Source organism: Monodon monoceros, unplaced genomic scaffold (assembly GCF_005190385.1).
Source record: "Monodon monoceros isolate NGI ecotype Baffin Bay Population unplaced genomic scaffold, NGI_Narwhal_1 Super_Scaffold_16, whole genome shotgun sequence".
NCBI lineage: Eukaryota > Metazoa > Chordata > Mammalia > Artiodactyla > Monodontidae > Monodon > Monodon monoceros.
The window spans coordinates 99,136,166-99,160,176 of record NW_021703772.1 but is presented as its reverse complement, the minus strand read 5'-3'; the positions used below and the strand labels follow the sequence as shown (position 1 = coordinate 99,160,176).

General features: G+C 33.8%; 1 protein-coding gene across 10 annotated transcripts in view; it reads right to left on the bottom strand.

The window, feature by feature from the left end:
* The window catches only part of DPP10 (dipeptidyl peptidase like 10), a 1,301,728-nt gene that overhangs the window by 31,368 nt on the left and 1,246,349 nt on the right, over positions 1-24,011 (bottom strand). For all 10 annotated transcript variants that reach the window (XM_029225838.1, XM_029225839.1, XM_029225846.1 and 7 more), the window contains 2 exons: positions 14,579-14,677; positions 14,401-14,470 (listed from right to left, as the gene is read on the bottom strand). In XM_029225838.1, coding sequence (XP_029081671.1) covers positions 14,401-14,470; positions 14,579-14,677 — 169 coding nt within the window. The remainder of the gene's footprint in view (positions 1-14,400; positions 14,471-14,578; positions 14,678-24,011) is intronic.

Sequence of the window (24,011 nt, the reverse complement as noted above, 5' to 3'; positions counted from 1 at the left end):
AAAACCACAATGAGGTATCACCACACACGAATCAGAATGGCCATCATCAAAAAATCTACAAACAATAAATGCTGGAGAGGGTGTGAAGAAAGGAGAACCCTTGTACACTGTTGGTGGGAATGTAAATTGGTGCAGCCACTATGGAAAATAGTATACAGGTCCCTTAAAAAACTAAAAATAGAACTACCATATCATCCAGCAATCCCACTCCTGGGCATATATCCAAAGAAAACCATAATTCCAAAAGATACATGCACCCCAATTTTCATAGCAGCACTATTTATAATAGCCAAGGCATGGAAGAAGCCACCCAAGTGCCCATCAGCAGTTGATTGGCTTAAGAAGGTGTGGTTTGTATATAGGATGCAATATTACTGAGCCATACAAAAGAGTGAAATATTGCCATTTGCAGCAACGTGGATGGACCTAGAAAATATTATGCTTAGCGAAGTAAGTTAGACAAAGACAAACCCTATGTGATATCACTTATATTTGGAATCTAAAAGAAAATACAAATAAATCTATATATGAAACAGAAATAGACTCACAGACATAGAAAACAAACTTATGATTACTAAAGGGGAGAGAGAGGGAGGGACAAATTAGAAGTATGGGATTAACAGATAGAAACTACCATACATAAAATAGATGAGCAACCTGGAATTACTGTATAGCACAGGGAATTATACCCAATGTCTTAAAATAACTTATAATGATACATAATCGGCAAAAAACTTGAGTCTCTATGCTGTATACCTGAAACTAACACAATACTGTAAATCAATTACACTTCAATAAAAAAAGAAAAGAAAAAATATAGTTTAAAATAAGGCACATTTTTCAAACTTATGATTAATAAGTGATTGTAGATTTTTCAAACCAAAAACTCAATTCCTTACTCATGCTCGCAATACCCAGGAAAAATATACAATTTCATTCATTTGCTCTGCTTCACCTGCTTTCAATGGTAGAACACAAAATGTTATAATCTATTATCAGCCAATAATTTTAACACATTTCTCTGTCTAGTTGGGTGTGTTGTTCTTTCTTTCTTGGTGCAGAATACAGGCATATTTCAATATCAATTATAACAGAACATGGATTATGATGGTAAGCACTGCCTGTATAAGGAACAAGCCAGAGACTTGCAGAAGCAAGGGGGAGATTTTTCACAAAGTGTTCACCAGAAATTTTTTCAACAAATAAAGGCAAGAAAATATTACTTATTTGATGAAGTAGGAAACGATATATGGCTGTAGGGATGACCACAAGGAAGGTACTGTAAACCAAATCATCCATCATATAATAAATGGGTATCACAACTCGTGTATGTATTGGCCATGCAGAATTGGTGAGCTCCCACTCATATGCCTCCTCTTTGTTTTCCTCTGAGTGTCTGCCACATCCTTTATTTGATATGGTTTTGCTTTACTCTCTCTGTCTCAGAAATCTCTGGGGACATATAAAGAACAGTGTTTCAAGGTTGAGAATAGGGATACACAATTTTGTTGAAAGTTGTATGAAAAGAACAATTCCATGTGTTTTAAGCAGTGAAAAGGTCACAGCAATATGAAATGTGTCCACTTCCTAACACAGGCAGCAAAATCAACTTAAGACTAAACTTTTCTTAGAAGTTAAGGTCTTTGAGGGTAGAGTTCACATCTGTTTTAATACCTTGAACACTCAATGTCTCTGCGTGGATGAAGAGAACATGATATAAGCAAATAATGAAATAAAGAAAAAAGGCTGAGCAAAACACACAAAATTCAATAGACCTTTAAAATGACAAAACAAGCCACTTCCTTGTGACATAACAAAACATCATCTCTGTCAAAAACTGAATTAAAGTGAAGAGGTTTGTTCGGAGTACGTTTGGTCAGGTTCACAAAATGCTATTTAAATTCATGAAAAGAGCTGGATTTACGTTCAGAAGAGATAGGTTTTGACTTTGTTATCAATATGCTCAGTTACTCTGGCAATTATATGCTCTTTTTATCTTCATTTATTGTTTTCATTATAGAATAATGTGTTGTAAATAGTTAAGATCACATAGAGTACATTTTTAAAAGCCTTTTCCTTACCACGAAAACTTTGGCTAGATAAACAAGGAAAATATTTACCAGTGAGAGAACTTTCCATGAGTGATCTATTGAATGGCAGAATGTTTTTTTTTTTCCTACACGGCAGAATTTCAAAACTGCTATACAACAGCTGGGTATCTGTGTCTACTGGGTTGTGGAAGGAGGGGACAGAGAAAATTGCTTGTCATCTTGGTTCTTTGCTCTTTTTAGGCTTAAAATAGACCAACTTCAGCTGCAGAAGTGCTAGATAAGAGCTAGACTCAGGGAGAGCTGTGTTGCAATTTTATTTTAGATATAGTAAACTAAAAAAGAGTGTGGAAAGAAGGGTGACAGACAGAATGAAAGGCCAGATAAGGGAAAAGAAACTGACGCTGCAGAGAGCTGCATCACACTACATTCTTAAGGAAAATGAATTGTCAGCGCTTCTGATTTTGTTCTTTAGGAGAGAACTCATTTCACAATAGAACATGAGTTTGACATGAGTAGAGTGAAACAATATTTGTCTTGTCTTAACCTGAAAGTTACAAAAATTTATATTCAGAGATGACTTAGTTATAACATAAGTACATCTAAAAGCTAATGAAATCTATCCTGTTTCAAGCAATATATATCAATACATGCAGATACATACATTGGTCAAGGGCTTCTTGGCCAATTCCTTCTATTTCTCATTTTATTATCCATAGACTTCCCTCTCATGGAAGGATTGTCCTACATGCAGATTGCTGGAATGAGTTTTTTCATATATATACTACATCATATAAGAAATAACATTCTTTTTTTTCTGTCAGAGAACAGTTTCTTGTTCACATCCCCATTTCTTCCATTAGGAATATTATAATATAATATAATCTGCAAATTTCTGATCCCTGGTTTGTTTACATATAATTTTTGGCTGAATTAATTTCCACGGAGTTACAACTAGGGAAGCGTTTGATATGGACAAGTTTATTTATGCCTCTAACCAAACCCCGTGGTCTACCTGATAATACATAGAAAGTTAGGATTATCAAACAAATTCTCAAGTTGTGTTATCCTCCATCACCTGTGTTCATATACTTGCATTTATAGATCTTTCCCATGTTAAAATTTTTAGAAAATATTGCCTATATTAATGACCTGAACCTCATAGAGACGTGAGAGTGTTATCATGAAAAGGGTATAGATGATACGTTGGTAAAACCAAAATGAGTTGAGCCCAGGCCCAGTGGCTTTGACACTTGCCTTCCCTTCCCTATGCCTAAGTTTGCTTTGGTGTGGAAGATGATAATAATAGTGTCTACCTAGTAGAGTTATGATAACTATTAAATAAAATAATATATATATATATAAATTGCTTAGCAAAGTGTCCAGTTTGTAGTTTGTTAAATATTATTAACCCAATGTTCTGGTCAATGCTATGGGACTTGACTGTTTCATCTTCCATTCCTCTCAAGGAAGCTGAGCTCCCAAACCTGGCCATCCCTAGGCAACTCTGCAGTGATAAGTCCTGAGCTTTTATATTATAAAAATCAAGTTTTTCTTATTTGGCTCAGTCCAAAGGATGAAAACTTCAGTTGCAGTAAAAGTGTTCTACTTTTCACAGTGGGTGGGTCTTTCAGTTAACTTAGAATGAATGAATATGTATGTATTTCTGTTTTTTTCTGTGTAATTGATTTCTTTCTACACATAGTCACATGTGATTATGCATCTGAGGGTAATTTGTGTGTCTCTGTATGTGTAAATTCTTTCTTTTGCTTCCACAGCTATATACTTCTTCTGGAACCACTAAAACAAGAGAATGTTACCCTCGTATACCTTTCTGATTTATAGAACTTATGACATAGATATTAGGTTTTTTTTTTTTTGAGGCATTATGTTTTTTCAATAGTTTTCTTTATATTCAAGAAGCTGCTCAGACAATAAATTTAATGTTTTTTCTTGATCAAAATTTGATCTCAAATTTGGGAGGGTATTTTGTGTTAATAAAACTGCATCTTTTTTCATCCTTACCCTACTGCTCTTCTCACTTCTCTTCTTTTCCTCCTTCGATTTTTAGTAGAATAGCTTTCCATATATCAGGGTCAATTTCTGTCTGCTAAAGGCATTCTTCCTTGTTTGGAAGGACATTCAATTCTATTTTGCTCTTTGATTTCTCTTGAATAGAAGCTAGAGATTGTTCCTTAGCATGATATAAAAACTGCATAAAACTATCATTAGAGCAATGAAAAAAAACAGAATTCAGTTATTTATATTGATATAGGAAGCCAAAGAATGAAGAGCTTATCGGAACACAGGTTGAAATGTTAAACAGCACGGATATTAATGAGCCAACTACAAAACCCCAAAATGGACTGTTAGTATTATCCACACAAAATTAACCTCGGGATAAACATCTTAGACAGCACATAAAATTATCAGAGGAGAACCAACAGAAAAGGGCCTCAGGGATGTCTTGTAGACAGAAATTGTGCAATAAAATGGAAGTTCCAATCTCCTAATCATCCCTACCGTCGAAGTCTTACTACGTGAATTCTTATTTGTTGGCCAATTTCCATTTGGGATAATTTCTAACAGAGTGGTTGAGGAGGTCGAAAGAGAAAGGGGTTTGTTGATCTTTATTTTCAGTTGCTGGGGATGGTTGTGTAATCACTGAGCTAGAGAGTGCTTCATCCACCCCCCTGGCCTTTGAGGCACTGACACCTAAATCACTCACAGTCAAAAGACAGTTTAGCACATTGTATAAACAGATCGAGAACAGGAGACTCTACCTCATTCTTTATGTGAATATAATTGTTATGTAAATCTTTTATGCAAAAGGTCTGCTTTAGATATTATAATGGAAAATATTCTACATGCTGGCTTAAGAAATATGGGTATATTCCAAAAGAAATAGAAGTATGTGTATATTAAAATAAGAAGCTGATGGCAATCTTCACAACAATCTCATATTTCTTCATTTTCCATTTTGTGTGTGTGTGTGTGTGTGTGTGTGTGCTGCACGGCTTGTGGGATCTTAGTGCCCCAACCATGGGTTGAACCCTGGGCCAAGGCAGTGAAAGTGCCAAGTTCTAACCACTAGAGCCCCAGAGAACTCCCTTCATTTTCTAAAATAGAATACAATTCAGCATGAGAATGTTGTGAGTGTAACATTGAGGCATACAATACATAGGATGTATATCATGGATTGCAATGGATTTATAATATAGGAATGGATACTAATTATATACAAACTTTGAACTTTCATTTTATCGTGGACAGGGCATCATTCACCTTCAATAATACATGGTGGTTATACAATACATTTTCCCTAACTAGAATCCTTTAGCTGGATTCTAAATGTCAATTTATCAACTGAAAAATGTGGCTACATAAACACAGGTAATTTTAATCTTAGCTTACATTGCTGTGTCAGTTAAACAGAAATAATAATAACTGTAGTGCTAACTACGAATAAGTAACATAATGTCACTGACGCACTCCTTCAGCTTGGGGCTTTGCTGGATTACCAAAGGAGAAAACACCATGTTTAGTATCCTTAGTTTAACCTTTCAAAGACATGTCAAATTAGTAACATAGTTAATGTTTTCTTCTATCATAGATTTCAGAAAAAAATAAATAATTAAAACAGAAGAAAAGAATGATCTAATATAGTTATAGCCTTACATTTATGACTTAATATGTGACCATCCAAACCAAAAAAAAAAACAAAACAGAGTTAGGAAGCATTTCTTATGAAAAGCACTCAGAAGCATATCTTTAAATATAGAATATACTCGTATGTTTCAAAAAGGTAATCAATTGACATTATTCATATGAAACCATATCACATCATTCACGTCATTCATAGGAAACCATTAATATCTGAGACCTGTATTAAGAGAGGAAAAGAGCTAAAATGGTATAAATATGTAAGTCATAGAAGTGACTATATATTTTTATACTAGTATATGTACATAAATCTATCAATTTAAAAGAATAGTCAGGAGAATATTATGTCTTACATATTGCATACACATTTTTGTAAATTTAGAATTTTTTTCCCTGTGACATTTTCTTAATACATCAACTTTGAGTGTGTACAGTTTTAAACAGTACTAAGAAATTAATACTGACATTAAGAGGCATTATCTATAAACTGTGAAAGAACAAGCTCTAATCTGTTCAAGAATAATATAAAAAGTAATGATCACCTTCCCTCCTCCCATTACCAAGATTAAATGCCACTGTCTTTTCTCTTCATCATTTCCTGGGTATTACAGTGTGAGTACATTTTACATTCACTTAAATGAGCAACATGAACAAGAATGAGAAAAGTCAGAAACTTAAAATTTAAAGTTTGACCCCCCTTACATGGCAAAGCAGTGATGACTCATTGAGACAAGTACTAGCGATCTCTCTTGTCCATTTACATCTAGCAAATGCGTTATCTTTGTAAGAAACTGAGAGTGAAATGGGTATGTATTTGGCATGAACAAGTGGATAATCAAATATTGTTATAGAAATTTTGGAATATGTGTGTCTTCACTCTTGGGAAACAAAACAAACTTACTTCTAACAATCTGATCTGCTCAAAAGTCTATGAATCCACATAGTAAGTGAAGAGAGTAAAGACTTCCCATAAAGTGAACCCTCTGATTAGAATTTGGAATTTTATGAAATAGTGTGGATTGAGAATTTGATCTTTCATGTGGACTATCTAGGAACTTATCATGATTTTTTAAATTAATTTTTTATTGGAGTATAGTTGCTTTGCAATGTTGTGTTAGTTTCTGCTGTACAGCAAAGTGAATCAGCTATACGTATACGTATATCCCCTCTTTTTTGGATTTCCTTCCCATTTAAGTCACCACAAAGCATTGAGTAGAATTCCCTGTGCTATACAGTAGGTTCTGATTAGTTACCTATTTTATACATAGTAGTGTATACATGTCAATCCCAATCCCACAATTCGTCCTTTATAATCTTTATTTTACACCAAAGCATTAACACGGTACAGGTGGAAAATGTTACATTCTAGAGATTATCACAAACTGTTAAGTGGGAAGAACGAAAGGTTATATGAATTTGGTTTTAGAGAAGTCCCTATTGATTCTGGACAGCATTTTTGATAATCTTCCAATAATAATTATCATGCAATGCGATATGTAAGTAGAGTATTGCGTAATAGAAACAGCAGAGCTTTTTGATCTGAAAAATAAATTGAAAACACCTTTGAGTTCAAACACTAATTTTGTCCTGCCCATGACCTTGGAGTTAATATCCATGCCATATTTTAGTCATAGTTTCCTTGTGTTAAACTGAGGAAAGTGATATTTACCTCACTTGGTCTCTGTAAGAATTAAAGATGGCATTTATATATCCTTAGCATGATGCGCCTTGTACAATAAACACTCAGTAAATGGTAGCTATTATCAAATCCTATTATTTTAAGAAGACAATCTCAATAATCAAATGTAAAAGAGAAACAGTAAAAAGATAGCATGAAAACCAATCATTATTTAGCTTTATCCAGAAAGATTTTAAGAGAAATGAGAAACTCACCTCATGTTTTTCTGAGAGGAAAACTAAACTGCAGAAAAACTGACTCATCCTAAAGGCTGATTTAACACATTATAAACTCTCATAGTTTACTTCTCTTTTTCTCTACTTTGACTTAACTCATTCCTGATGACTAACTCAGGGTTGATTGATTTCTTTGTTTATTCATTCATGTATTCCTTCATTCATATATTCACTCATTCATACATTCATTTATTCATTCATTCTATGAATATTTTATGAACATAAATAATGCTCTAAGCACTGCGTTAAGGTAAAACAATACAAAAAGGGTTGTTATCAGCAATGAGTTTATAGTTTAAAAGAAGAGACAGCAAAGCAAATATTGTATGTAATCTGGTGTGGTTTCATGTTCTAACAGAGGTGTGTATAGAATTATGTAAAAATACATCTCAAAGTCTTAATAGAAACTAAAGGTACTGGGAGACTGTGGGAAAAGACACAGAGAAATGATTGAGAAGCTGGCATTTCTTTTTTTTTTTTTTTTTGCGGTACGAGGGCCTCTCACTGTTGTGTCCTCTCCCGTTGCGGAGCACAGGCTCCGGACGCGCAGGCTCAGCGGCCATGGCTCACGGGCCCAGCCGCTCCATGGCATGTGGGATCTTCCCTGACTGGGGCACGAACCCGTGTCCCCTGCATTGGCAGGCAGACTCTCAACCACTGCGCCACCAGGGAAGCCCCTGGTATTTCATTTTTAAAACAGTTTTAAAAAATATCTAGAGCACTAAATGTCTCTTTAGAGGGTAGGTGGAGCCAGATGAAGATGGAGAGATATGTGGGAAACAGATGAAGACTTTTGTATGCTGTGTTAGAAAATGTGAACTTTTAATCAATTGTTGAATAATAATGAGAGGATTTTTCCCAGGAGAGCCACATTTTCAGATATGGATCTCACAAAGTTCACTCTAGCAGCAGAGTGGAAAAGAAACTGAAAGAGAGAGGATATAGCAATACATTACAGAAAAGGAAGTGTAGGTAGAGAGCAGGGTGACAGATTAGAATTGACTCATCCAGTTATGCTCTATGCCTGGTGTGGGACTTGAAGAAGAGTGTGGGCTCTTAGAGGACTCCATTGGTTCAAAGGTCAAGACAAGACACTATGGTCCCAAGAACCTAATGTTATTCAACATTTTAAATAATATCCATATTGTTTTTTGAAAGGAAAATGTGTGTATGAAAAAAGTAGTGATGTTAACTTGACTGCTGGAGATGAGTAGCGGGATAATTTCGCTCACTATGAATGTACCAATTATACCCTGCTTTTTAACAGAATAACTATACAAAAAGAGCTGGCAAACAGCTTACTTCCATTAAGATGACCAAGTCCTAGGACTCTGATATGAATAACATTGACTAAATGATGAAAATATCTAGATAAAAATGAATAATGCTCTCCAGTTAAAATGGCTTAGTGGGAAACAGTAGTAATAACCATATTCATCTGATTTCTGGCCATTGTCAATCTCTTCACTCAACACAAATTTGTGGAGCAACTCTGCAAAAACTAGTTGCTGTGAGGAAGACATAAATGAATAAGGCATTTTGTAATACATGGAATACATTACTATATTAAAATAAAGATTTTTAACATTTCTATTTTCTTAAGATGCTGAAATATTCATAAGCCATTCTATAAATTGTTTCTCTAAATACTCACTTCTAGACCGTGGATTTTTTCTTCAGAAACATTGGTGCAAAATCTAGTGGGAGTCACAAATTCCCTAAATAGTATATAAAAACATCTTACCAAATTAGGGTAAAGTGGGAAAAGTAACAATATGATCAATATGATTCAAGATATATGGAAAGACTTTGAACAGAAGGCTGTCACTGTAGGAGGAGGCATAGATTGGAGATTGTTATAGGATATAGATGGGCTGATGAAGAGGGTGAAAGAAAGCTTCAGGAAGATAAGGCTTGACGGATGATCAAGAATTCATTAGGGGGGCTTCCCTGGTGGCGCAGTGGTTGAGAGTCCACCTGCCGATGCAGGGGACACGGGTTCATGCCCCGGTCCGGGAAGATCCCACATGCCGCAGAGCGGCTGGGCCCGTGAGCCATGGCCGCTGAGCCTGCGCGTCCGGAGCCTGTGCTCCACAACGGGAGAGGCCACAACAGTGAGAGGCCCGCATACAGCAAAAAAAAAAAAAAATGAAAAAAAAGAATTCATTAGGATTTCAAGGAAGATGAATTCAGCAAGATGAGACTAAGTCATAAGGGCATGATAAAGGATGTTGCATTCTGGAAATTAATGTAATGTGTTGAACAGTCACTGCCTCTCTGCGTTACACCTTTGCCGAGGGTGGCATGGATAAGTTGAACATGAAAGGGTATGAAATGGGAAGACATGATGATTCCTTGGTACTGAATGAAACTCAGCTTGATATGCTTGTCTTCAGGAACACAGTGAACAGAGAAAACACCTTTCATCTCCAATAACAGTATATCTGTTTAGATTGTTTCCTATCAGGCTCTAGGCCTTTAGATTTATATTAATTTATCAAATAAGCATCTATAACTGTAGGCTCTCTCTCTCAAGTAATCTTCAGTCTTGCACTATTAAAAGAATTACAGATTAGTTAGTAAGTTTTCATAAGGTTCCACTATGGGTGCTAGGTATTGCGGAGATAACACAAATCTAAAAAAATGATTACAGATTTCAAGATGCCATTTCAGCCATTAGCACAGCTTCTTGCACATAAAAGCAACATGGTAAATTTGTATTGTACTAAGTTACACATACAGGAGTAGAAAATAAGAATAACATAAGAAACAATAATTCAAGGAGATACATGCTGAAATGGATATAGATGGATATAGTATATATAGTATAGACTAGATGCATATAGAATAGGTATGAACGTGGATATCGACTACTGGGGTCTTAAGTACTCAATATAACGTTAAGGAGAAAGACTGGAGAAAGGACAATAGGAGTAAAAAAAGAAAAAGGGGTCATAACCCCACAGAAGCTACTGTAAGTTGAGGCCACTGAGCAACAGTTGTAGTGGCAATGCTTCTTAGATTTTCTATTACAGTAAAATATTTGGTTGCCATTGATTCACTTGTACTTTCAATATCATGAAATTAGGTTTGAGTTTCAGAAAACTCAGAGAGGTCCTCAAAGGACCATTTCTTCTGAGGTTCCATAATGAAAATTTAGCAGAAAGATGATTCCTGATAGCCAGAGGCTACTTTCTTCAAGGCCAATCTTCCTTCAACTCAGATTGCTGCAGCCAGTCTCCAACTTATGCATTCACTATAGAATTTCTTGGACGCGAACCCATCTCTATAGATGAAGAAGTGACTCACAGCCTGTCAGGTACTAGATGCACTGCACAGAATAGCAATAAAGTAGTGACAACAAAATCACTAAATCATCTCTTAGCCTCATTTAAATATTAGTTTATTTACTATTCTTCACTGTCAAATTGTCCATTTAGGGAAAAAAAGACAATTATTATTATTTTCTTTTTTCGAGTGTGGAGTCCACTTATAACTGAACACAGTACTTAATCTTAAGGAAAAAAATACCCTTAAATTGTAAACCTTCTAAAAAACAGGTAAAAGACACTTTACACTTAAGCCATTCTGACCTATATGGGTTTCCAAGCATAAATATTTTAGGAATGATCATGTAGCTTAAAGTAATCGATCATTTTATAAATATAGAATCAAAAAAGAAAAAAATCCTGTTTGGCTTTGTAAGACATATTCTGTGAAACTTCCGAGAATTTACCTCTAAAAATCAAGGAGTTTGGATAAATTAAATTAATATTTAGTATAATCAGCATATAAAAACAAATGAAAACTAATGAATTAATACTTTTATTCTTCTTTTCAACAAAAAAGTGGCAAATTAAACTCTATAGGCCTAACTATATTATTTTATCTGCTTTAGTAATGTCTATTAAATAATTTTATGGATGCTAAAATATATTATTAAATGTTTATATTGATACTTTTAAATATTAAAATGACTACTACTTCTAATAATAACTATGTTTATGGTTACAATTTATTAAACACCAACTGCAAATGTTTATGCTCTTCTAGACACTATGGTGACATGTTTATATATATCAGTCCATGTTTTTGTCTTCAATTTTTTTATAAGGAAACTGAAGCTTAGAAAAATTAAGCAAGGTACTGGTAAATCTTTGAGCTGATATTTGAACCCAGGCCTACCTGACTCCTAAGCCAGTACCTTTACTCTACTCTCCTGCCTCTAAAAAATACTTGACTATTCCTTTCTAATAAGAGAGTTGAGTCTTGTGTAATTCCTTATATTCTTCTTATGAACTAAAAATCACCCAGACCAAAGCACAAATCTGATGGCAGGACAAGCCAGTTGGCTTCTCTGACTCAAGGCTACAGAGAGAATTTGAACTCTTGTCTACTTTTTCCCCCAAAGTCTGACACACTCTGGAGCCAGTGGATATGTGAATGGGAAGAACTGTCTACGCATCCAACTGCATATGTAAGTCATGCTTCAAGGAAGGATACTTTGTAGAGTTCCTTTCCCTGAGAAGCCTCATTTCTCAGTGAATAAAAAGAACAATCCCTTTTCCCAAAAGGAGATATGACTGAGACAGAACACGAGGTTGAGAATTTCTTTTTCAGTTTTTTCTCATTTTAGTGCCTGAGATTATTTCCCCAATAAATCACACATACAGTTCAAATAGGAATTGAATACTCAGTCACAAAACTGAATGAAATAATGCCATGTGCAACAACATGGATGGACCTAAAGATTATCATACTAAGTGAGGTCAGACAGAGAAAGACAAATATCATACCCTATCACTTATACATGGAATCTTAAAAAATGATAAAAATGAACTTACTTACAAAACAGAAATAGACTCACAGACATAGAAAACAAACTTATGGTTACCAAAGGGGAAATGGGGGAGGACGGATAAATTAGGAGTTTGGGATAAACATATATACACTATGTATAAAATATATATATATATATAATAGATTAAGTATATTTATAATAGATTAACTGAATCACTTTGCTGTATACCTGAAACATTGTAAATCAATTAAAATTTATTATACTTCGATTAAAAAAAAGCACTAAAGACAACTAAGTGAAAGAGAAGATACAGGAGAAGGAGTTAAGATAAGAAAAGAGCAAATAAGAACTTCCTCAGGAAGATACCAAGAAATTTCAGGGCCTCTGGCTATTAGGGACAAAGGAGAAAGGTCCTGGCATAAGAAACAAAGATAGCTCAAGGCATTAGATGTAGGAATAAACACTGGAGTGAGTGAAAATATTAAGTATTGTATTTTCTGTATTATTTGGCTTATTAAAATGAAATGACAAATTGCTTCTATTTATCAAAAGATCTAAATCAATGCAATCTATATAAAAATGAATGAATTATAATCACAATAATTATAAGACTCACATGTGCTAGGCATTTTATATGTTATTTCATTTAATCTAAAAAGCAGCCTTAAAACATAGGCTGGATTATAATGCTCATTTTATATTTGGAAAAGCTGAACCTTACAAGAGGTTATGTAACTTGTTCAAGGACACACTGTTAGTAAATGACAAAACTGGAATTTGAAGCCAGGCAGTTGGATTCCGCAGACTGAATACTTACTGTCCACATTCAATAGTCATAACAAGTAATGTTACTTTCTATTCTACTCTTCCAAAAAGGGTCTGAACAATTGTAGACAATTTTAAGCACTGTCATAGCAATATGTTGGCTGGGTTCTTAGTAAGGAAAATAACTAATAACTCTCAGGAATACAATTCTACATCAATATCAAGTTAGTTAACCAATAGATGTTAGAGGCCTCTGTGCCCAGTGGTATATAGTCACAATATAATCTCACAGAAAGTATGAATGAATTCAATTCCAAAGTCAATTCCAAGTTGGAAAAACCTAAGAGTCAGGTTTTTCTGAGGACAGGAGTGGCCTCCTGCTGACCTTAAATCCAGGAAGGAAAACTGGTAAGAGTGATATAAATATAACAAATTGTTTCAGCAATGGAAATAAATGTTTCCTCAATGCTGCATCAAGAACTAATAGAAAACATAAGGCTTACCTGTGAAAACATGGACGTACTTTAAAAACATCATGCTAAGTGAAACAACCAGTCACAGAAGGGCAAATATTGCATGATTGCACTTACATGAGGCATCTAAAATAGTCAGATTCATAGAAGCAGAGAGTAGAATGGTGGTTGCCAGGGGCTGGAGGGAGGAGGGATGGGGAGTTGCTTTTCAAAGGGTATAAAGTTTCAGTCATGCAAGATGAATAAGTTCTAGAGATCTGCTAGACAGCACTGTGCGTGTAGTTAACAACACTGTATTGTATTCCTAAAATTTTGTCCAGTGGGTAGATCTCATGTTAAGTGCTCTCACCACAATTAAAAAAAAGTGGCTTTTACAAATCTAGTATAACTTTGATATGACAAATATATCACAAAGAAAGGAAGAAAGAAAACAAAGGGAGCATAGTGCTTGAGTAATTGCTAAGCAGACATCCATAAACCAAACTATATGTGTCATTATTCCCAGGAGTAACATTGAGTGCAATTTGGGATGCAAGAAGCACAAGCAATTACACACCCTCCCATATTATTTAGTGGTGGTGTCCTTGAGGAACTCATACAACTGACAGCTGTCCCAGTTATCTACACATATAGGACTTCTTCTGTTGTTTTTTAATCAGAATACTGCCATGTGAGACATAAGAAAAATTCTAAACTCTTTAGGTTCCTTTATTTCAAAAACAAATAAGATACTTACATTATTAACAGAAGAGCATACTGGTTTCGGTCCGTAAAATCTTTGGGAAAGGACAACTGTAAAGGAAGTTCTTTTAAAGAAAGAGCAAAATATTAAAGATGGAGAGTCATTTATATGTAAAACTATAAGGTGCAGAGAAAGTTTTTTTTTTTGAATAACAGCATGCACAAAACTTTACCATAGTCATCAATATGAAGCGTTTTAATTTCTGACTTTACTCTCTTCTTCTTCAGGATAGCTTCCTTCAGCATAGAATTGCTTTCCAATATAAAATATTCTGTAAGTCAAAAAGGATAGTGTAAATAATCTCTATGTGTTGATTAAGAAACAGTGTAACACAAATAATTATCCATCATTACCATTTGACAGGCACTGTGCTAGTCACCGATTATTCTCTCATAAATTCTCTTCTGGATTATTACAAGTTTTCTAACTGAGCTTCTTTATTCCAGTGAAATTGTCTCCAGTTGCCCCTTATACTTGGAATTAGCATTTACGTTTTCAAAATGTAAATCTGATCATGTTAATGTTATGCTTAAGAATATATTTTAAATAATACAAAATTATGTAGCACCCAATGATTTAAAATTCACAATGCCTGAATTCTAATACAAAGTTACCAAGCATGCAAAAAATCAGGAAAATATCACCCATGATGAGTAAAAATTTTATTCAATAGAAAGAACCCAGAAATGACACAGATGCATATAATAGATAATGACATTAAAACAGAGATTATAATTACATTCCATGTGTTAAGTTTTAAAAAAGCCTGAGGATATTAAGGAGAAAGATGAAAGACATTTTAAAAACAAACAAGTTAAAATTCTAAAAATAAGAACGGAAAAATTTGAGATACATGAAAACTATAAAATCTAAGATGAAAAAATACTGGATAGGATTAACAACATATTAGATACTGCAGAAGAAAAGATTAATGAATTCAACAATATAGCAATAGAAAATATTAAAATGGTTTTTTTCATAAAAACCAAAAAAAAAAGAGAGAGAGAAAACTGGCAAAACATGAAGGGAGAGAAACATCAGTAACTTGCTGGAATTTTGACTGCTATATTAAAAATATAGATTTATTGGGGATTTTTATATACTAAAAATATCCATAATTTCTAATTATGTATGCATGTATATATCCATTTGAGTCTTTAATTTCTTCCAGAAATGTTTGCTTTCATTTTAGCAGACTGACACATTTCTATTAGATGTATATAGTATATAGTATACTATAGTATATAGTACATAGTTTCAGATGTTACTTTAAGTCGTTATTTTTAACTATTTTAAAATTTTGCCTTGCCTTATAGTATATAAAATAGTTGATTTTTGTATATTAACCTATACTTGTAATAACCCTGATAAATTCACTCATTATTTCTAATAGTATTATGAGTGTGTGTGGATTCCATTTTTTTTGTTTGTTTATTTGGTTCTGTTTTATTTATATCTTCTGCAAATAAAGGCAATTTTTTTTAACCTATATTTCTTTTTCTTGCCTCATTTCACTAAGTCCTCTAATACAATGTTGCAAAGAGGTGGTGAGAGCAGACATTTTTACTTTTTCCCAGTTTTGGGGGAAATGCATTGTCTTCAACATTAAGTATGATGTCAGTTGTAGTATTTTTGTACATACCATTCATCAACTTAAATCATTTATTTTTCTTCTGGCCCAGTTATTATTACTACTTTATTATTATTGTTGTTTTTCATTTTTAATCAAATGTTTTTTCTAAAGCCTTTGAGTTGTTGACAGTATAACATTGTAAGTTGCATTGATTAATTATTGAATATCATAGCAATCATGGATTCCTCAGGTAAACCCCATATAGTCATAATACATTACCCTTTTATAAATTGCTGGATTTTTCTTGCTACCATTTAGTTAAGGAATTTTGCATCAATATTCATGTGAAAAATTGATTTTTTTTGTCCTTGTTATGTCTATGTTGAATTTGGAATCTGGTTGATGCTGGCCTTATATTTTCTGAGAGTATATGTGAACTTGGTATTAATATATTAAATGTTGAACAGAATGTACCAGTGAAGCTACTGGAACTGGAATTTACTTTGTGGGAAGAGTATTAACTGTGAATTAAAACTTTTAGTAGATAATGGGATATTTACATATTGTATATCTTCCTGTTTGAATGTTTAGCAACTTTTCTTTTAAGAAATTTACCCATTTTATCTAAGATGTCAAATTTACTGCCCTAAAATTACTTATAATATTCCATTACTGGCATTACAATGTTTGTAGAATCTGTTATTAACATCATCTATTTCATTAATGAAAATGACAGTGTACTTTTTCTTTTAAGGCTCTATCTAGAACTTTATCAATTTTATTTATGTTTTCTAAGAAAATATTTTTGGTTTTTAATATGCTTTTCTCTACTGCCAGTCCATTTTCTATATCATTTATTTCTATTCTTATCTTTATAATTGCCTTCCTTCAATTTACTTTGGATTAATTTGCTCTTTTTTTTCTAGTTTCTTAAGGTGGAATCTTAGATGATTGATTTTAAAGATTTCCTTTTTTATAAAGTAAGAATTTAGAGACATAAACTTATTTCTAATCACAATGTTAGGTATCCCTAAATTTAGATTAGTTGTGTTTTCATTTTCATTTGGCTCAAAATATTTTCCAATTATTTTCCTAAATTCTTCTTTGATCTTTGTGTTATTTAAGCATGCACGTCTGATGGCAACACCTTCTTGTTTCTTTTTTCTTGATTCTTTATTTTGGACTTACTTTTGAAGGATATTTTCTAAGTTTGTTATTCTATGTTGATAGTTTTGTATTGTTTTGCTTCCCATCAGTATTCTAAAGATTTTTCTCCATTGCTTTTTTCTGATGAGAAGCCTGCAGTCACTCTTGGCTCTCTTACTATGTATGTAATATGTGGAAGTAAATGTCTTTTTATTTTTGTATCCTGCTTGAGGGTTGTTGAGCAACTTTATATTTTTCATCAGATTTGGATTTGGCCATTATTTCATCAAATATTTTTTCCATTTCAACTTTAATTTAAAATATTATAGATATGGATATTGACCTAAACTATCTTAGGGTCTGTTCATTTCTTTCATTAGCTTTCTCTGCATCTGGAAGTGTCTATAGATAATGTTTCAAGTTCACTAATATTTCTTCTGCAGTGTCTAACTTGCTTTTAGTATTTTTCAGAGAAGTTTTAATTTCACATATTTTAAGTTCTTAAAATATATTCTATTTATCACTACATTCATTTTTTCTTGATATATTTTAGCATATTTATAATAGCCAATTTATTGTATTTGTCAGTGGATTCCATAATTTCCATCATATCTGAATCTGTCTCAATTCACTGGCTTTCTTTTCCTAGTTATGAGTCATATTTTCTAGCTTCTATATGTAGCCAGTAATGTTTTATTGGATTCTAACCACTGTGATGTTTACATTGTTGAGTTCTGGACATCGTTCTGTCCTTTTATTAATTGTTGGACTGTGTTATAGCAGATGTTTAAGCTATTTGCAGGTCAGCTGTTTTTTTTTTTTTTTTCGGTACACGTGCCTCTCACTGTTGTGGCCTCTCCCGTTGCGGAGCACAGGCTCCGGACGCACAGGCTCAGCGGCCATGGCTCACAGGCCCAGCCGCTCCACGGCATGTGGGATATTCCCGGACAGGAGCACGAACCCGCGTCCCCTGCATCAGCAGGCGGACTCTCAACCACTGCGCCACCAGCGAAGCCCCAGCTTAATTATTTGAAAGCTTTAAAAAATATTTTATTTAGTGTGAGTGTGAATGATCTTTGCTCTATGATTTGTTAAGCTCTAATACTAAGGCATGACTCTTCTGGGATCTCTTCTAAACATTCCAGTGTTCTGACTGTTTGGAACTTTAATATATTCCAGCACTGTGTGAGCTCTGGCTTTTCCCAGGCTCAGAGTATCTTCCTATGTATGCTCAGCTAGGTATTTTCAGCAACAGATGCAAGATGATCCCTTGTAACCCTATGCAGATTCCTGGTGTCCTCTCTCTCTGTCTCTTCTTGTGCTCCAGTGTTGTCCACTTTCCCAACATTCCAGAATCTTCAACCCTTCTGAACGCCAATTTCTGTCTCAACTGTGACTCTGAGATACCCTTATGCACTTATTTAATTGTTCCTCTTTACCCTAGAATTCAAAAAATAATTCTAGCCAGAGAGCCAGGACAATTACAACATTCACCTGACTTTTTTCCCTTCTTTCAGGGATCAGAGGCCTATCGTGACTCTTGTCCCATGCTTGAAAAGTGTTGTTTCATGTATTTTATCCAGTTATTTTTGAAAAAAAAAATCTTTTATTTTCTGTTTCACTTTTCTTTTCTTTCTTTTTGCCAAGAGGCCATGTCTACTTTCAGGTACTCCATGGCCAGAATAAGAATATTATTTTAATTGTCAATGGTTTATCATTGACACTTTATTGTTAATTACAAACTCCTTAGGATGAAAAATAAGGCTTTTATGATCTGGCTCCAGCCTGCCCTATAGCCTATACCTTTGATTTATCTTAAATGTTTTGTTCCAGCCACATTGAACAACTTTTATCTTGCAAGTGTAAATAGTTTCATTCCTCATGATTGTGTATTCACATTCTTTCTTCCAGAAATGCTTTCCACTGACTTCCTCTTTTTTTGAACTGTGTCCACTTCTACCAGAAAAATTATCATATTCTATTATAACCATTAAATTTTCTGATTCTTGCTTTGGACTGTGAATCTGTGTGATTTCAGGTACACCAAACCACCTCCCTTATAAATAAATGTCGTCCTCTATAATACAAATTTGGGAAATTAGATGTTCTCACAGATTTCTCCTATCTCCCTGATACAAGAAATTTCAGATTATTTAAATAATAGCATATTTTCAAAGAATCTATACCAAATATTCAATTATAAAATTTAAAATGTGAATAATTCAACTTAATACACTTTCATTAAGGATTCAGCATTTATAATGTAAGACTTGTCATAAAAATGCACTTAATGAACTTAATTGTGGATAAAAGCATTCTTTTTGTATTTAGAAACCTATATCACCTGGTATTTGTTAATGACATAGGCAGCAATTTTTAGAGACTAAAGCCCATTAAACTTTTACCTTTATACATTACTAGAGAGCATCTTGTTGGATAAATATTTTTATAAGTGGACAATAGTTTATTGTATTACAGTGACTAGCTAACTAACTAAATGAATGAATAAATACAGCTAGAGGCAGCGATATGAGAGTGATATACTAATAATTTCTCATGGCTTCTCTTTATTATCAAAAATGAATGGGAAAAATAAATTACATGAGATAAGAGGTAGTTGAAATTTTTTTACTTCTAAATCAAAGGTATTCATTTGCTCATGGTAAAAAAAAAAAATCAACCCATGGTCACAGAGAAATAAAATTATATTTAAGGAAAAAATACAGAAGAAAATACACCATTTTCAAAAGCACACAGAGTTTTTTTCATGATAAATTCAGAAAATATGTTTCAATCATAGTTTTTTGTGAAACATTATGAAGACAAGGTAGTATTAAGACATGATTTTAATTGTGCGATTGAGGAGGAAAAGAGGATTAAAATGAGAACAGAAAATTAGGAAGAAGGAAGAAAGGGAGAGATGAGAAAATATTAGAGAGGAAGTATAAGGAGAGATGAGAAGGAGATGCAATGGAGAGAAAGGAAGAAAGGGAAGAGACGAAAAATGAATTAAAGCAAAAGAAATCATATACACATAAGAAAAAAGAAAAAAATGAAAATATAAAAAGAGGAAAAGGAAAGATAGCAATGCGACAAAAGACTTTGAAATACTAAGCAAAATTTTACATATATATATCATTTCCTAGTTACTGAACATTTATTTCTATTTAATTTTATTTATTTTTTTATACAGCAGGTTCTTATTAGTCATTAGTCATTAGTCATATATTTTATACACATCAGTATATACACGTCAGTCCCAATTTCCCAATTCATCACACCACCACCCCGCTATCCCCCCTTGGTGTCCATACGTTTTTTTTCTACTTCTGTGTCTCAATTTCTGCTCTGCCAACCGGTTCATCTGTATAAATTTCTAGGTTCCACATATATGCGTTAATATATGATATTTGTTTTTCTCTTTCTGACTTACTTCACTCTGTATGAAAGTCTCTAGATGCAACCACGTCTCTACAAATGACCCAATTTTGGCTTTTTATGGCTCAGTAATATTCCATTGTATATATGTACCAAATCTTCTTTATCCATTCAACTGTCGATGTACATTTAGGTGGCTTCCATGACCTGGCTATTGTAAATAGGGCTACAATGAATATTGGGGTGCATGTGTCTTTTTGAATTATGGTTTCCTCTGGGTATATGCCCAGTAGTGGGATTGCTGGGTCATATGGTAATTCTATTTTTAGTTTTTTAAGGAACCTCCATACTGTTCTCCATAGTGGCTGTATCAATTTACATTCCCACCAAGAGTGCAAGAGGGTTCCCTTTTCTCCACACCCTCTCCAGCATTTGTTGTTTGTAGATTTTCTGATGATACCCATTCTAACCGGTGTGAGGTGATACCTCATTGTAGTTTTGATTTGCATTTCTCTAACAATGATGATGTTGAGCAGCTTTTCATGTGTCTGTTAGCCAGCTGTATGTCTTCTTTGGAGAAATGTCTATTTAGGTCTTCTGCCCTTTTTGGGTTGGGTTGACTGTTCCTTTAATACTGAGCTGCATGAGCTGTTTATATATTTTGGAGATTAATCCTTTATTCATTGATTCATTTGCAAATATTTTTTCCCATACTAAGGGTTGTCTTTTCATCTTGTTTATGGTTTCCTTTGCTGTGCAAAAGCTTTTAAGTTTCATTAGGTCCCATTTATTTATTTTTGTTTTTATTTCCATTACTCTAGGAGATGGATCAAAAAAGATCTTGCTGTGATTTATGTCAGAGTGTTCTTCCTATGTTTTCCTCTTAGAGTTTTACAGTGTCTGGTCTTATATTTAGGTCTCTAATACATTTTGAGTTTACTTTCGTGTATGGTGTTAGGGAGTGTTCTATTTTATTCTTTTACATGTAGCTGTCCAGTTTTCCCAGCGCCACTTGTTGAAGAAACTGTCTCTTCTCCATTGTATATCATTGCCTCCTTTGTCATAGATTAGTTGACCATAGGTGTGTGGGTTTATCTCTGGGCCTTCTTTCCTGTTCCATTGATCTATATTTCTGTTTTTGTGCCAGTACCATATTGTCTTGATTATTGTAGCTTTGTAGTACAGTCTGAAGTCAGGGAGTCTGATTCCTACAGCTCCGTTTTTTTCCCTCAAGACTGCTTTGGCTATTCGGGGTCTTTTGTGTCTCCATACAAATTTTAAGATTTTCTGTTCTAGTTCTGTAAAAAATGCCATCGGTAATTTGACAGGGATTGCATTGAACATGTAGATTGCTTTAGGTAGTATAGTCATTTCCACAGTATTGATTCTCCCAATCCAAGAACATGGTATAAATATCCATCTGTCGGTATCATCTTTAATTTCATTCATCAGTGTCTTAGTTTTCTGATTACAGGTCTTTTGTCTCCCTAGGTAGGCTTATTCCTAGGTATTTTATTCTTTTTGTTGCAATGGTAAATGGGAGTGTTTCCTTAATTTCTCTTTCAGGTTTTTCATCATTAGTGTATAGGAATGCAAGAGATTTCCGTGCATTAATTTTGTATCCTGCTACTTTACCAAATTCATTGATTAGCTCTAGCAGTTTTCTGGTGGCATCTTTAGGATTCTCCATGTATAGCATCACGTCATCTGCAAACACTGACAATTTTACTGCTTCTTTTCCAATTTGTATTCCTTTTATTTCTTTTTCTTCTCTGACTGCCATGGGTAGGACTTCCAAAACTGTGTTGAATAATGGTGGTGAGATTGGACATCCTTGTCTTGTTCCTGATCTTAGAGGAAATGCTTTCAGTTTTTCACCATTGAGAATGATGTTTGCTGTGGGTTTGTCATATATGGCCTTTATTATGTTGAGGTAAGTTCCCTCTATGCCCACTTTCTGGAGAGTTTTTATCATAAATGGGTGTTGAATTTTGTCAAAAGCTTTTTCTGCATCTGTTGAGATGGTCATATGGTTTTTATTCTTCAATTTGTTAATATGGTGTATCACACTGATTGATTTGCATATATTGAAGAATCCTTGCATCCCTTTGATAAGTCTCACTTGAACATGGTGTATGATCCTTTTAATGTGTTGTTGGATTCTGTTTGCTAGTATATTGTTGAGGATTTTTGCATCTATATTCATCAGTGATATTGGTCTGTAATTTTCTTTTTTTGTAGTATCTTTGTCTGGTTTTGGTATCAGGGTGATGGTGGCCTCACAGAATGAGATTGTGAGTGTTCCATCCTCTGCAATTTTTTGGAAAAGTTTGAGAAGGGTGGATCTTAGCTCTTCTCTAAATGTTTGATAGAATTGAACTGTGAAGCCATCTGGTACTGGACTTTTGTGTGTGGGAAGATTTTTAATCACAGTTTCAATTTCATTACTTGTGATTTGTCTATTCATATTTTCTATTTCCTCCTGGGTCAGTCTTGGAAGGTTATACCTTTCTAAGAATTCGTCCATTTCTTCCAGGTTGTCCATTTTATTGGCATAGAGTTGCTTGTAGTAGTCCCCTAGGATCCTTTGTATTTCTGTGGTGTCTGTTGTAACTTCTCCTTTTTCATTTCTAATTTTATTGATTTAAGTCCTCTCCCTCTTTTTCTTGATGAGTCTGGCTAATGGTTTATCAATTTAGATTTTTTTTTCAAAGAACCAGCTTTTAGTTTTATTGATCTTTGCTATTGTTTTCTTTGTTTCTATTTCATTCATTTCTGCTCTGTTCTTTATGATTTCTTTCCTTCTGCTAACTTTGGGTTTTGTTTTTTCTTCTTTCTCTAGTTCCTTTAGGTGTAACGTTAGATTGTTTAATTGAGATTTTTCTTGTTTCTTGAGGTAGGCTTGTATAGCTATAAACTTCCGCCTTAGAACTGCTTTTGCTGCATCCCATAGGTTTTGGATCAACGTGTTTTCACTGTCAGTTGTCTCTAGTTATTTTTTGATTTCCTCTTTGATTTCTTCAAAGATCTCTTGGTTAGTTAGTAACGTATTGTTTAGCCTCCATGTGTTTTTTTTTTACGTTTTTTTCCCTGTAATTGATTTCTAACCTCATAGCGTTGTGGTCAGAAAAGATGCTTGATATGATTTCAATTTTCTTAAATTAATTGAGGCTTGATTTGTGGCCCAAGATATGATCTATCCTGGAGAATGTTCCGTGCACACTTGAGAGAAAGTGTAATCTGCTGTTTTTGGATGGAATGTCCTAGAAATATCAATTAAATCTATCTGGTCTATTGTGTCATTTAAAGCTTCTGTTTCCTTATTTATTTTCATTTTGGATGATCTGTCATTCGTGTAAGTGAGGTGTTAAAATCCCCTACTATTATTGTGTTACTGTTGATTTCCTCTTTTAGAGCTGTTAGCCGTTGCCTTATGTATTGAGGTGCTCCTATGTTGGGTGTGTATATATATATATATATATTTTTTTTTTTTTTTTTTTTTTTTTTT